This window comes from Oryctolagus cuniculus, chromosome 8 (genome assembly GCF_051225735.1).
Source record: "Oryctolagus cuniculus isolate XC-2025 breed Fujian yellow rabbit chromosome 8, ASM5122573v1, whole genome shotgun sequence".
Lineage (NCBI taxonomy): Eukaryota > Metazoa > Chordata > Mammalia > Lagomorpha > Leporidae > Oryctolagus > Oryctolagus cuniculus.
The window spans coordinates 46,211,327-46,226,948 of NC_142874.1; the positions used below are offsets into that span (position 1 = coordinate 46,211,327).

The 15,622-nt window shown below is 43.2% G+C and overlaps 1 protein-coding gene across 7 annotated transcripts in view; it reads right to left on the reverse strand.

The window, feature by feature from the left end:
- ARHGAP10 (Rho GTPase activating protein 10) overlaps positions 1-15,622 on the reverse strand; it is a 346,158-nt gene that overhangs the window by 44,071 nt on the left and 286,465 nt on the right. For all 7 annotated transcript variants that reach the window (XM_070047463.2, XM_070047465.2, XM_070047462.2 and 4 more), the window contains one exon: positions 11,511-11,661. In XM_070047463.2, coding sequence (XP_069903564.1) covers positions 11,511-11,661 — 151 coding nt within the window. The remainder of the gene's footprint in view (positions 1-11,510; positions 11,662-15,622) is intronic.

A 15,622-nucleotide genomic window follows, 5' to 3' on the forward strand; every position in this document is an offset into this window, starting at 1 on the left:
ACACTGGCCCCAATTTACATTTTTGACATACAAAATGAAAAACATTTTTTTAAATTGTTGATGTTAGAAAATTTTAGCCCTCAGATATGAAAAATTTATGTAGCTCAGCCTATGAGAGCACTTTGAAAAGTCTGTGGAAAATGAAATTAACTTTTAAGAAGCAGGCATTTGGCCTAGCTTCTTAATTCCCAGCTCCTGACTCCAGCTCCCTGCTAACAAAGACCTTGGGAGGCAGCAGATGAGGGTTCAAGTAGTTGGGTCCCTGCCACCCAACGGGAGACCTGGATTGAGTTCCCGGCTCCTGGCTCCAGCCCACAGCCCCAGCCCACAGCCCCAGCCCAGCCCAGCCCCAGCTGTTGAGAACACTTGCAGAGTGAACCAGTGAGTGGGAGCTTGAACCACCCCCCTCCCTTTCCCCTTCTTTCCCTTCTTTCTCCCCTCCCTCAAATGAATGCCTTATTTTGCTGCAAGACAATTGTTAAATCCATGCAAATAAGGAGTCTTTAAAAAGTTCATGGAAAATCCATATTATGAAAAAAAAATTATGCATGGTTTCAACAATTTTTATAACAAAATAAACTTATTTTTAATTCCATTTTCCACAAACTTGATAAAGTACTCCCATGTTAATATCAGTGTATACAGATCTCCTTTGCAGATGTAAGGACTGAGTGGATGGAATGGAATACAGTCTTTCTACTATTATGTCCTTTTGTAGTTTTTGATTTTTCTAACCTAGGCATGCATTATCGACCTTAATTTTTTAAAAAAGGAAAATAAAAATGGAGGGATAGGGAAGGAAAGGGAGAAAAAAAGAAAACGAACAACAGAATCTGACATATCCAGGCAACATCAAATTCTTGACCCTGTGTACTCTCCAACCCCAACAACCTGTTCAAGAATCAGGTGCTGGAGGCATCCTCACAACAGCTACCCCAAGACCAGATGTCTTCACTGAGGCAGAAGTTGCATGAATCCTGATAAAAGAAAACTTCCACAGCACTTGGTACCACTGAAGTAAAGAGCACGCTTCCCACCCGCTTCTCCCAAAAACGTGAGCACCTGCCTTTCCACTGGAGGCCTCATGTTCGCAACAGTGTCCCAGGTTCAAAGCCACTGTCATCTCAGCTCCTCCTTCTTCAGCTCCTGTACCCAGACCACTACTGTTTTAAACAGAGACACTAAGGATCATGCTTAAAATACAAGAATAAATCGACATAGATACTGTTCTAAATGAGCAGAAGTATTTCTGAAGGGACTCACGAGAAAACGGATGTCCATGAACTCCAGGAAAGGGAGGACTGTGGACCGCAGCACCTGTGTTTAGCATTGTGGTAAGGAACCAGATTCCAGAATCACGGTACAAAGCAATCCCAACGTTGCTCCTGACCAGCTGTGAGATTTGGATGAATTACTGACCAACTCTGTGCCTCAGTTTCCTGAACAGAGGATGAGACCCGACTGATGCAACTGTCTGAGGCTCATCCAAGTTTAATATAGATAAGAATACAACCCATCACATAATAAGTTAACTTATAATTGTTCACGATTCTCTCTGAATTCTGTGTCATGTTCTTACATTCACTATTAAACTGAAGAAAAACAGTAGATATTTAACACGCACAAACCTAAGATAAGCAACAGAAATAATTGCTATTTCTATTCTGACCCAAAGAGAACAATAAAAGCATGCCCATATGCACATTTCAAGCTGATTTTTACAGTACTAGCTGATCCAAAATGCCACTCAATGACTCATTTTTAGTGAGCTCGGCAAATCTTTTTTTTTTTTTTTCTCAACCAAAGATGCCACTGTACTCTTATCTGGAGAGAGCTAGGCTGCAAGGTTGCTACCCAGAGCTAATAAAAGCCAACCAGAGATAACCCACGATCAACACTAGTAGGAGTATTCTCCACAGCTGACTCAACCTTAGACTGCTTCTTTTTCCTCAAAAGCTGTTAAAGCTTCCTTAAGTAACCATGGCCTGACCATCCGTTTGTTTCATTACATTAATTGTAGACAACACCCTGGTTTCATGGCAGTTTGTACCAATGGTTCGTAAGGGTCTTCTGAGAAGTCACTTGGAACTGACTACCCCAAGATAAGAACTTCTTTAAGATTTCTGCTCATCTTCTTGGCTACCAAAGAAAATGTTTCAAATCAGTCACTTCTGACAGCCTTAAAAATTCTATTTCATTCAGGATAAACAATACTTCGGTTGGTTTGAAAGGATGTTTCTTAGACAGCCTGGCTACCTCCTACGCTCTAAGAGTTTCAAAGACGGCTATAAAGACAGTGACAGCTGCTTGAATTCAGAACTAGAAATTAAAATAAAAGCTATTAGAAGTGAAGAAGAAAAAAAAAAACACCACTCCACAGGGAGACAGGCTTTAAAGAATTTTCCTCTCTTCTGCACATTCCAGTTACCTGCCATGAACTTATTTTCACCACAGAAGCAGCTATGTACTTTTTGAAAGGCGTTAAGTAAGCCCCTTTTCTCCTCCAGAGGAAGGGGGAAACGTGCATCCCACACAGAAGCCGAGTTAACATTGCAGAGGAAGTCCTAGCAGAAGCTGCCGTGTGCTTTGTCACCAGCGCCAGGGGGGCCGAACTCCATGAGCATTCTGGGGACGACACCTGTGTGGTAGGCATTGGGCCTGACTTCCAGGCACGCCGCAACGCAGTGACAGCCCTAGGACCTGTGGCAGCCTTTTCCAACCCATTGATCTCACCACTGTAAAAGTGAGTTAAGAAATAATCCATCTACATATGCCGTCATGGATTCCAGCCCGGTCTTAGATTTAACTTCACAACACAATCGTTCCATGTCAAGGATTCACAGCCCTGCCTGAGGACATGGCCAGAGGCCTCCACACTCAGGAAGTTACGATCCAAAGGCCACCCATGAAATGTCATGCAAAAAAAAAAAAAAAAAAAAGGAATGGAGAGGAGAAAGACTGCAAAGCTGAAGCTGAAGACAAAGATCTGCCTTGTGCAGTTACTGGGCTGATTATAATTCTGCTGTCGGGTTCATCAGATTTGTCTATCAGGAAACATCCACAGCTGCAGAATGTCCTGAAAACCCATGCCCACATGGATCTCCATGTCCCACTTAGGGGAGGTGTCCTGCTCACACCGTAGGACAGGGTAACCACCACTGACTTCCAGAGCAACTTTTCATGAGGAAGCTTTCTTAAGATGCTCTCTTGGGCACTGAGATTAGAGACCTCGCATAAGCAAGCTAACCTTGACCTCTACTCAGATATGGTCCCCTAGGACAGAGGCGGCCTCCCTCCCTTAAGATGAATCTGTATATGAATATATGTCTGTGTGGCCAAGTAAGAGAAACATGCACACAGCTTCATCCATGATTAAGAGAGTACTCTTTCTCCAAGAAGACAATGCATTTCAGCAAGTGTCTAGTATTCCTCTCCACTGACTGTCCATGTACACAACTTCTATCAGCACACCACATGCTACTTTTACCAAATCTATTTTCCAAAGCAGCTACCTACAGAAAGTACCAAACACACCATCAGAATGACACCTAGTTCTTTTTGATGGAAAGGTGGCTTACATAGTTTACAACTGCCAGAAAACAAAGCTCACAGCCAAAACGAAAGACATCAACGCAATGACACAGTCACCTCTGAGCCTCGGTGGTGGCTAATGACCTGTCATTAGCCTTCATCTCCCCTCTCGTCAGACCAGAAGCCCCAACAACTTGCTTTCATGTCTCTCCCAAACACCCATTCTATTTTCCCTCCCTACTGTTAATTCAAGCTCACCTCAACCTAAGCCTCGATTACTTAACCAGCTTTTTACCACAGCCTTCCTGATGCCAACAGGCCGATTAAGTCAGATTACGTTTCCTTAAATACTATTTCCAAATTGCTACTTCTCCCTTGCCGGAAAATATTCAGTGGTTCCTCTCATCCTTTTAAACATACGGTACCCTTTTCTTGGCTGGCAGGATACTGAGCAGCCGCAGCTGGCACTCGGGCACTTACCGTGTGCCACACACTGTGCTAAACACGCTAATCACCTTATCTTTTTCAACCACCTTCACCAAGAGAGACTATCATTACCAAGATTTTGTAGGGATTTCGGGGGCATAAGCAATTTTCCCATGAACACAGAATGAGAATAGATCTTCCTCAGGCCAGACTTTTACTAGCCTCTCCTTGCTTAGGCTGCCTTTGCCCAGGCCTGGCAGAACCACATCTGGCCCATCTGTCACCAATGATGCTGTCAGCCCTGCTGACTTCTAATCAGGTGGCTTCCTCCGCACTCTCACACCGGCTCTGGCTCTCTGCCGCGGGCACACCTGCATGCATGCCCGTCTCCTCACTGAAACCCCATGCCACCCAGGTCCCAAAAGAGCTCAGCTGGGCTGGCTTTAGCTTAGCGGTTCCTTCAGCTACTGAATCAGACCTAGTCACCAAAAGAGCTCAGCTCCACACACCCTTAAAATCTTCCCTGCATTCCACAGCCCCGGAGTTCCCATCCTCAGAGTTCTCACAGCCTGTGGTCCATTGCCGGGCACTCATTCACTGGGCAGTGAACAGGATGGGAAGTAGAAACTGCGTGGGCAGAATTCAGAGCTTCCTAAAAGTTAATAGGCATAAGAATCACTTGTAACAGAGGCAGAAAAAACTGCAAACGGCTAACAGTATTCCATATTTGAGAATTAAAAATCCACATTCACAAACCCCTCACACTGACCTGTAAATAGCTTTTTTTTTTTTCTTTTTGACAGGCAGAGTGGACAGTGAGAGAGAGAGACAGAGAGAAAGGTCTTCCTTTTTCTGTTGGTTCACCCTGCAACGGCCACTGCGGCCGGCGCAATGTGCTGATCCGAAGCCAGGAGCCAGGTGCTTCTCCTGGTCTCTCATGCGGGTGAAGGGCCCAAGCACTTGGGCCATCCTCCACTGCACTCCCGGGACAGAGCAGAGAGCTGGACTGGAAGAGGGGCAACCGGGACAGAATCTGGTGCCCCAACTGGGACCAGAACCCAGTGTGCCAGCGCCGCAAGGCGGAGGATTAGCCTATTGAGCCGCGGTGCCGGCGTAAATAGCTTTTTAAAAAAGAAAAAAAAGATTTATTTTATTTATTGAAAGACAGAGTAACAGAGAGAGGTCTTCCATCTGCAAGTTCACTCTCCAAATGGCCGCAACAGCCATAGGCAGGCCAATCCAAAGCCAGGAACCAGGAGCCTCTTCTGGGTCTCCCACGTAGGTACAGGGGCCCAAGGACTTGAGCCATCTTCAACTACTTTCCCAGGCCATAGCAGAGCTCTGGATCAGAAGTGGAGCAGCTGGTTCTTGAACCAGCGGCCATATGGGATGCCGGCACTGCAAGTGGTGGCCTTAACCCACTGCACTACAGCGCTGGCCCCACATACAGTTTTCTATTCTCTTGCTCATGCCTCAGAACTGAACCAAATTCCTTCGACCTACCTCAGGTGCCTAGTTTATATCTTCAACATTACTGGCACTGACAGGGGACATTTAAATTCTAGGTAGTTATTCAAAGTTCTGACTCCAAATTATTCAGGTGAAGGGACCTGGATCACATGACCAGTCCGCTCTATTCTGCCCTTAGAGACTGACACAATCGGCACAGGCTGCCACTTAGAATAGACAGAGATGCTGCACTGTGTACCCCTCTCCCCCTTAACAGTCGTGAAGATATTCACGTTTTGCTTATAGGGCTCTGTGTGCACACTGCAGGACTAAGGAACGCATGTGTAACCAAATGTGCTGCCTGCAGCACATCACTGATCCAAACGTTAAAGCGCATACCAAATAATCCCCACGTAAAGCCAACACGACAATAATACAAAATCCTGCCAATGAGCTTACAAGATGATTTTGTTTCCAATTCACGATAAATCGTATTTTTAAGTTGTCTAAATAAGCAAACTGCTACATTATGTGCAAAAGAAGACAGGCACAAAATTATACAATCAGACATATAAAAACTAGTCCTATAAATGTCTAGTGCTGTTTAAAATTAGAGCTAACAGAGGAACAGAGAGCTTAGTCAAAATTCAGCTGACAACCCACTTCTCCCGACTAGCCACACCTTCACCTTGAATGAAAAACAACAAAGGTTATTAGTTGATTATCACAGAGGATATCAGGATCTTCTCTTGCATTTGGAGCAACTACAATAAACAGACAGCCATCTTTACATAAGAGCCAGTAAGGACAAAAATTTGGGGTGGGCAGGAAAAAATTCAACATAGACTTAACACTGTTCAAGTTACTTTACTACTAGCTTCAAGGAAATAAAAACACAGGAAAACTTGAGAATGAAATGAAAGCAAACCTTTGATTTTTAATCTTTTTAACACTTAGCAGCCTAACTCATATTTTGCTCTTTCCAAACTGAGCCAAATCCACTCAGCTTTGAAGTCCATGAGATTATTAAATGCTATAGGAAAATGAACAATGTGGCTTCAACAAAATAATAAAGAAATGAGAATCTCGGTAAAGATTTAAAAGCTGCTGTAATTCAAAAAAACTGCTAAATGTGCAAATACCAACTGAAGTCTTTATCAAAGTGCAGACAGGAAGCGTCTGTAGTTAAACTTCTCTCAATCAGAGGAGGGCACAGGAAGAACCACGGGTAGCAGCAGCAGACTTCGCTCCTGTTGCACACAGACTGGGATTCTCTGCTTCCAGAGAATGCTAATGGGCTCACTGACTGTGGGCTCAGGACTTTCTGATCTCCCTGATGTTGAACTGAAACCCATTCTGGGCATTTTCCAAGACTGGCTATTTGGTGTATCACACAGTTTCATACTCAATATAGAACAAATAGCATACCACAAACCACTTCACTCAAATACCAAATTTGTAACCAAATCACACAGCTGAGGAAACTCTCCAGCCATCCAATCCGGTTCCTCGAATCTTGGCAGACACTTCGCCTAGCTCTTAAGCAAAAAATATTTGTCCTGAGATTTCATTAAGTGAAATGTAACTTATACGGCAATGAGTAAAAGGCAAGGAGAAAGAAGATATTTCCACTGAAAGCTCCTATTGAACTCATTTAAACCAGAAAATTAAATAAAAATAGCCAACCAAAGTTGTCTATAGCGCACATTTTTAACCCATACTAGATAACTATGGCAAAGACTTTACTAATCTCAATAAGAAAAAGTACCCAAAATAGATTCAACTTTTTGAAATCTTCAAATACTGTTGATAATTAGGTGAGCAAGGCTATTACAACCACAAAAAAAGGAAGGAAGGAAGGAAGGAAGGAAGGAGGGAGGGAGGGAGGGAGGGAGGGGGGGGGGGAGGGAGAAAAAAAAGAACAATAAAAAGTTAAGTTTTATATACGGGAGCCAGCATTATAGCACAGTGGGTAAAGCCACTGCCTGTGACAGCAGCATCCCATTAGAGCAATGATCATGTCCCAGCTGCTCTACTTCCAATCCAGCTCCCTCCTAGAAAATGGGCCTCCTCCAAGAAGATGGGCCCCTGTCAACCGTGTGGGAAACCCAATTGGAGTTCCAGGCTCCTAGCTTCAGCCTGGCCCAGCCCTGATTGTTGTGATCATTGGGAGAATGAACTAGCAGATAGAAAGATAGAAGATATTCTCTCTCTCTCTCTCTCTCTCTCAAATAAATAAATCTTAAATATGTGTATTTTTGGAGGGGTAGAATTAAATACGCTAAGTTACTTTCAGAAACATGAATAGCTTTTTAGTATCCTTTCCTTTTGAAAAAGCAGATTTACCACCTCTCCATGTATTTCCCAATTTTTGGGTGAAAAATATGATATCTGACTTATGCCAATGACAAAATACAGACCTTACTATATTCTCCCTGAAATAGCTCTTTTATTTTCCACACAACTTGAGTTTCACTAAAGCTTAGTTACAAATAACTCGTAGCAGTCGGCAGGGAGTGGAGATAACAGTTTTCAACTGCTTTCTATTATCTGATGTCCTCTAAGGTAAAACAAAATCACTACAATGACCAAATTTGCAGGCTTTCCTGATTCTGACAAGTACCCAAAAACAAACTCAAGGCTACAATCAAGAAGGAATAATGTAAAGTTATAAAATACTTCATAAGCGCTGGAGTTGTGGTACAACAGGTTAAGCTGCCACCTGTACTGCCTGCATTTCATACATTGCACTGGGCTGAGTCCTGGCTGTTCTACTTCCAATCCAGCTTCAAGCTAATGGGCCCAGGAAAGCAGCAGAAAATGGCCCAAATGCTTGGGCCCCTGCACCCATATGGGAGACCCACGTGGAGCTCCTGGCTTCAGCCTGGCCTAGCCCTGGCTGTCCCAGCCATTTGGGAAGTGAACCAGCAAACAGAAGATGGAACAATAGATAGCTCCCCCTGCCACTCATCTCCCTCTCCCCCCCTACAACTCTGCCTTTCAAATAAATATTTAAAACAATACTTCACAAAACCTAAGATGTAGAATAATATATCACAGGCTCAAAAAGATAAATATTATGTTTTTTCTGATAGTGGCAGTTAATATAGAATACAAAAAAATATAGGAATGAAACAGACATTTTGTGATATGATTATCGATTTTAGCCCTTGTTTATATTCCTGTGGAACTGTAATTCTCCTACTTTTTACTTGTTGAATTTTAAGGCTGTGAGTATACAGTAGATCAAAATTACGTCCGCAAATAAATAAATAACTAAAACCTGATCACATATCATTTCATGAGAATAAACTTTTTTCTTAAAAAATAAGTTAGCTCAATAACTGATGATTTCTTTCTCCTAAAATCATTTAATTTTAAAAAATTATTATACTAGGGTTGGCACAGTGGTGTAGCAGATTCAGACACCACCTGCAATACCAGCATCCATACAGGTACTAGTTCATGTCCTGGCTGCTCTACTTCTGATCACCTCTCTGCTAATGGCCTGGGAAACAGCAGAAGATGGCCCAAGTGCTTGGGACCCTGCACCCGTGTGGGAGACCTGGAAGAAGCTCCTGGATCCTGGCTCCGGACTGGCCCAGCAGCCATTGCAGCCATTTATAGACTGAACTAATGGATGGAAGATCTCTCTCCATCTCTCCGTCTCTCTTTCTCTCCCCCCACTCTCAAATAAGTAAATAAACCTTAAAAAAAAAAAAAAAAAAAAAAAAAAAAAGACCCAGAGAGGGAGAGAGAAACAGAGGTCCTCTACCTGCTGGTTTACTCCCCAAATGGCCGCAAGAGCCTGAGCTGAGCCAGTTTGAAGCCAGGAGCCAGGAGCTTCTTCGAGATCTCCCACATGGGAGATGTGGCAGATTAGGAGGGAGCTAGATTGGAAGTAGAACAGCCGGGACTTGAATCGGCACTCATATGGGATGATGGCATTGCAGGCAACGACTTAACGTTCTATGCACAGTGTCGCTCAAATAAATTTTTTTTAAGATTGCATCTCTTAGAAATTAGGAAAGCTATGATTTCACACCACTTGAGTTTTCATATAAAATATGCACTGAATATGATTATAGAAACTCCTTATCCACTAACAATCACTCACACAAAAATCTGATCAGATTCTACTGCTAAGAATACCAAAAAAGTCCATGTGATTATGCTTCATATCTCCTTCATAAGATGTAGTCAATTCCATTTTACTCAAAGGACAATGAGCGTGTTAGGTATTATTCTTGATTTCTTTCTCCCCCTCCTAGCTCCCAACACCTGCTCGTTTCACTATTTATTACCACTTCTACAAGAGGACAAGTGAGATGTAAGAGAAGGTGCAATTCAAACCAGTCAGTTTTACTCCTTTTTAGCAGCTCTGTTGAGAAAGAGTGAAAGTGATAAAAAGAATTAAAAAGTTAACTGGGATTAGAAGTTGCAAGTAATGTTGAAAAGTAAGTTCTGAGATGCCAAACTGACTTTGACGATGTAAACCTTACTCTGAAAAACAAGGGCAGTAAACCAATACTAGGGCCAGCACTGTGGCATAGCAGGCAGGGCCGCTGCCTGCAGTGCCAGCATCCATATGGGTGCTGGTGGAAGTCCTGGCTGCTCCACTTCCAATCCAGCTCTCTGCCATGGCCTGGGAAACAGTGAAAGATGGTCCAAGTCCTTGGGCCCCTGCACCCATATGGGAGACCCAGAAGAAGCTCCTGGCTCCTGGCTTCGGATTGGAGCAGCTCTGGCCGGTGCAGCCATCTGGAGAGTGCACCAGTAGATGGAGGATTGATCTCTCTCTCTCTCTCTCTCTCTCTCTCTCTGCCTCTACCTCTTTGTAACTCTGCCTTTCAGATAAATAAATAAATTTAAAAAAAAGAAGAAGAAGAAAGAAAGAAAGAATTGGTTCAGGTCTTGGAATGAGGTTTTAAAACAAATAAATAAATAAATAAAACCAATACTTGTCTCATACGTGCATAGGAGTGCCAGGAAGTCTCGGGCCCCAGCGTTATTCAGGGGGCTCTGTGTCTTCCTGCAGACACCTCGGAGCCAGCTAAGGACAGCTGCCCATTCCATGCATGGTCTTTGCATACTCACTGCTTGACCGTCTGGCTGCCATTTGAACATCTAGCTGACCACACTCAAAGTATTGTATGTGTTTCCCTCCCTCATCCCTCCCTCTCCCTTTGACAAGCATCTCACACCTGCAAACCAATATAACCTCAGTCATTCAAAAGGAAAATAAACGAAAGCTATTCAAGAACAACAAGGAGGATGAAAAGAGGAAGCAGAATGGAAACTCAACTCTATTTCAGGACATGGTCTCAGTAGGCAGGGGAGCCCCACAAGTCACAGTTCCAGAGGCATGCAGGAGAGGCCGGCTTTGAGGCCAGTATCACCTTCCTCTCCATACCAAGGACCCCTTGACCGCAATTCGGCTCTCGGTGGCCTCTAAAAGGCTCCCTTGTTTTGTGTGTTGAAAATTCAGATTTCCGAGCTCTCTTTAAAATCGAGGCAAGCTGGCTGTCCTGACACCGGAAACTTCCCATTGCTGCAGTCCCTCTGCTGCCCAGTTCGCTGAGCCCGGCCTTGGCGGGCAGGTCCGTTTGCCACGGCTGCCGTTTTGTGATGAAGTGCTCTGCCTTATGAGAAAGTCATAAAACGGAGGCCGGTGAGGCCCAGGAGCCAGAAACCCCAGGGCAGTCGAGAGCTGTGCCTTTAATCTAGATTCATTTAACATTAGACTCTATCAGCTCTGCTCCTAAGAGACCTGCTTTAATTTTAGTTCCCCCTCCATTTGTCTCAGTGTTATGTAACCTCACAGGAGGTCACACAAGTCTCCCAAAAAAGAAATGTAAGCTGCCTTTGAAAAAAAAAAAAAAAAAAAAAAAAAAGCATGCATAACAAAGACAAACACGAAACTGAAACTTGCATCTTCTCCCTGACACGAAGCTTCACCCTTCCTGTTACTCTGGAAAACTATAATCTTAAAGGAAGAGGAGACTAAAACAGAGAGGATAGGAAACCGTGGCCTGCCCTGAGGGCATATGGTATGCTATACTCTCAACAGGCTGCCAAGCAGAAAGATATAATGAACATCTTACCATCCTCCAGCTCCAGACAGAGATTGTACACAGCCACGGGTCTCTTTGTCCTCTGGCCTTGTCTCTTCGACTGCCTCGGTGGAGCATTTGGGGGCGATGCTGACAGGCAGATGGGCTCAGGGAGTGTGGAATCGGGCGGGGTCCGAAAAATCTGCCACCAAAGCACAAAGGACGCTGTTTACACCAACACCAACAACGCTGGAGCTGGAGTTCATTCAAGATAAACCAGGGCCAAAAGTTATTCAATCCTTCAAATTTGGACAAAGGTCGTAAATCTTTCCTTTATGTTTACAGAATAAGATTTTTCAAATTTAAAATTTCTCAAATTAAGTAAAAGCAATAGCAAATCATTGTTATTTCCCAGAGTTCGTTCCGAAGCTAAACAAGCATAATTACCTTTACTAGGTATAGACAGTACCACAGCTCTTCATCCCCAAAGAGGTAGCCAGCATGAAACACTAAACACAAGTATCCCATTAAATTTCACAGAGGGTTATATTTATGCCAAAATGCTGGTCTCAATTTTCTTTTCCAAACTACATAAACAGAAACATATGACTGCAAATATTTTCACACGTTCAAAAATAGCCTGTGCTCATGAAATTACCTTTCCAGATTTCCATTTACATTTTTCATAAAATGTCTTGAAGATTTTATCAGTTCATAATACCCTCTGACTTCCCTTCGTAATTTCTCTTTCCCTTTGTGGAACCTAGACTAGGAGCCCTTCATGTCCCGACAATGCCATTCATATATCAGCAATAATAATGTTAATTAAAAGGGGCTGCTACTCTGCCAGCCTTTTTTTCTATTGAGTAAAGCTACCTGTGCCATGGAGAGAAGCAATTCATACCCAGGTGATTTATAAAACATCAGCCACAGCTGCCAAGCCCTCAGCTCAGAGGCTGCCCTCCCAGCCACACTGAAGACCCTCAGCCCTCAATAAAGCCATAAAATAAAATATAGTAGCAGTATCAACCCAACAGACACCAAATATCTAAAGGGTCTATGTTCCTCAGGTGGAAGCTGAAAAGAGAAACCCAGCTAGTTTTAAACAAAACCCACATGTAAAATGCACAATCAAACACACTGCCTGCATGTCCACGGTTGTAAGGAAATTATTATTCATCGAAATCAAAACAGCCACATGACCTGGGATACAACTAGAGACATCACTTCCATAAGGGTATTACATTTAATAACTAACAATGATGTTGGCATCTTAATTGCACAAAAGTTCTCACCTAAAAACTATTATATACCAATAAAAACAAGCAATTTCAACACAGCACTTGCTTTATAGTACCATACTGCCCCCTCATGTGTAAATGGAATAAAAAAATGACTTAGATTACGGTGGACAAATATTTGCCAGGGAAAATTTAATTTACTGCTCCAACTGGTAACCTGTGAACACCAGATTTCCACAGAATCTGTGCTCCAACAGGGCACCCTGGCAAATAGCAAACGACTTATCTGTGTTCAGAGTCTGCTGCTGCCCACACTTTGGTCCACAGCTGGATTTACTGCCGTCCGTCACTTTTCAAACTACAGACGGTGGTGGAGTGATGGGAAGAGAAGAGTGGTTAGATTGAGAAGGGCATGAGACAGGGAAAAAGAGAAGAAAAGCTAGGAAATGTTAATTCCATGGAAGGAAAATGGCACCACTGGGAACAGCTCCTTGACTTCTCTATTTGATTTTTACAAATCTGGCAGGTGCTTCTGGGATGTTTCCAGAAGAGGAGGCCCAACAACACCCAGGTACAGGACATTGAAAGCATAAGCAAGCAATGACAAGTCATAACCCGAGCCTGGCACCAGATAGATGACGGCATTCCCAGCAACCCCCTGGGAAGATCGCACTGACTGGAATTGCATAAGCACTGAAAACTACCTCTCCTACTCGTCCGCTGTGGGTATTGAGGTAAGGGTGCGAGGAGTGAGGTGTGGAGGCAGCTCTGGTCTTCAAAGCCAGACCACCAAGCCAGCTGGGATCCACAAGTATGACTTCAGTGTAACCAGTGTGCTGATCTGAGTCCTTCCCCAAAACCTTAGTCCAGATCCTAGGGCTGGCCCAGAAGGAAAGGGTTAAGGCACTGTTTAGCTTATGGTGGCTGTGTTTCTTTGATTTGACTTACATCTTAAATCTTCCCAGGGATTCCTTTTTGTAGCCAAGGGTAGCAAAGGCTGATGTCAAATGGCTGCTCCACAATATTCTACACCTGTCTTGGATGGACCAACGTCAAAACCAACACGTGAAACAAACTGATATTGGACACAGAAAAATCAACCCAGTGGACCTTCTCAAGTCCTAATTAGGCATACAATGTTTCAAAGATCCTAAATGCTTTCCACTCCTTGATAAGCTCTAGGTTATGTTCTATCAGCATTTCAAAGAGCTCAGCTATGATCCAGATTAGAAAAGATACCCAAGTACAGGTGCTAACCCGAGACAGCGTCCACATTTTAGCAGCTATGGAAACTTTGATGTAGTTCTTAGAACAGTTTATCTAAAATTCCCATGTATATAATGAGGGCTGTGACACCTGTGTCTCAAGTTACCGTAGGGATTAAAAAAGATAATGCTTATAAAATGCTCAATATTGTGATTGGCACATAGTAACGAGAAATGAATGGCAGCCACTTGTTTCTGTAATATGATCACATACTCATGAGGTAAATAACGATCAAAATGAATTCAGACCCCAGTGACTCTGCTAACCCACTGTTATGAGAGGACTCTAACTTCATCAGGTCTTAAATACTCAACAAATTCAGTGCTCTGAACAAAGTCATTCTAAAGTGTTCTGAGAAAGGGCATTGAGCAATGGGCTAAATTTTAGATTTAAATTACTCTCTCGCTCACTTAAAACATTTAACATTTGACAAATGCCTACTAGGTGGCAGGCTTTCTCAAAAGCATGCCAATGTTCTCAACAACCTCTGAATTGAGCATGTTTCTCCACATGTTTTCTTTTTTAAAGATTTACTTATTTGGGAGGGAGGGAGGGAGGGAGGGAGGGAGGGAGGGAGAGAGAAAGTCTTCCATCTACTGGTTCACTCCCCAAATGGCCACAACAGCCAGAGTTGGGCTGATCCAAAGCCAGGAGCTTCTTCTGGGTCCCCTATGCAGGGGCCCAAGGACTTGGGCCATCTTCTACGGCTTTCCCAGACCATAGCATAGTGCTGGATGGGAAGTGGAGCCACTTGGACTTGAACCAGCACCCATATGGGATGCCGGCACTGCAGGCCAGGACTTTAACCCACTGCGCCACAGTAACAGCCCCTCTCTACATTTAATAAATGAGAAAAGGTCAGAACCAGGGATGGGGAACCTTTTTTTCTGCCAGTTTGCAGGCTATACAAAACTATCAACATAAAAATTAATCTACTATAGATTGAATTTTGAGTCTATCAAATGATTTCATGGACCTTTTATGGTCCATGGGCTAGACATTTCCCACTCCCAATAAACAACTTAAAAATGGCATCTGAACTCTCACCTCTGATGCCAAAGCTGCTGCTGCCACGTTCTATCACTAGCTAGTGCATTTCTGTTAACTGTTGGGAAAGAGTGAAACTGGGGACTATCCACATCAACTCACCACCACTGTGCTAGGCCCTTCTGGAAGCTTAAACAGTACAATACTTTCCACATATATTTACCTTGTCTTCAAAAGCACTGACACCAGTTTTAATTCTATCTTTTTAAGCCACAAAACTATCCTCTTATGCTTCTCTTTGAAACACCAGGGATGATTTCAAAGGATATTCTTTTTAGATCAAGAAGAAGATATAATAGTAAAATGAGCATTTTGACCTGTTCTTTAGCAACCTGACTGTAGAAGTTACAATTTAGCTTATCTTGCTCTACGTTGTCAAGATAAACATCACTGATTTTCCAGTTCTAGAATACAAATTCCTCTTATTGCTCAGTTCTCTTTGCAAGGTCTTCTGACTTCCCTAGCCTTCCTGGCACACTACACCTCGCGTCGTCTTTGTTGTAAGGTAGATGAACTCATCCTAAGCAATACTCAGAATCAAGAAATCAAGTCTACTCAAAACTTTCTCCTCCAGGATAAAAATTTCTTCCCTGCACCTACGTATTTGCA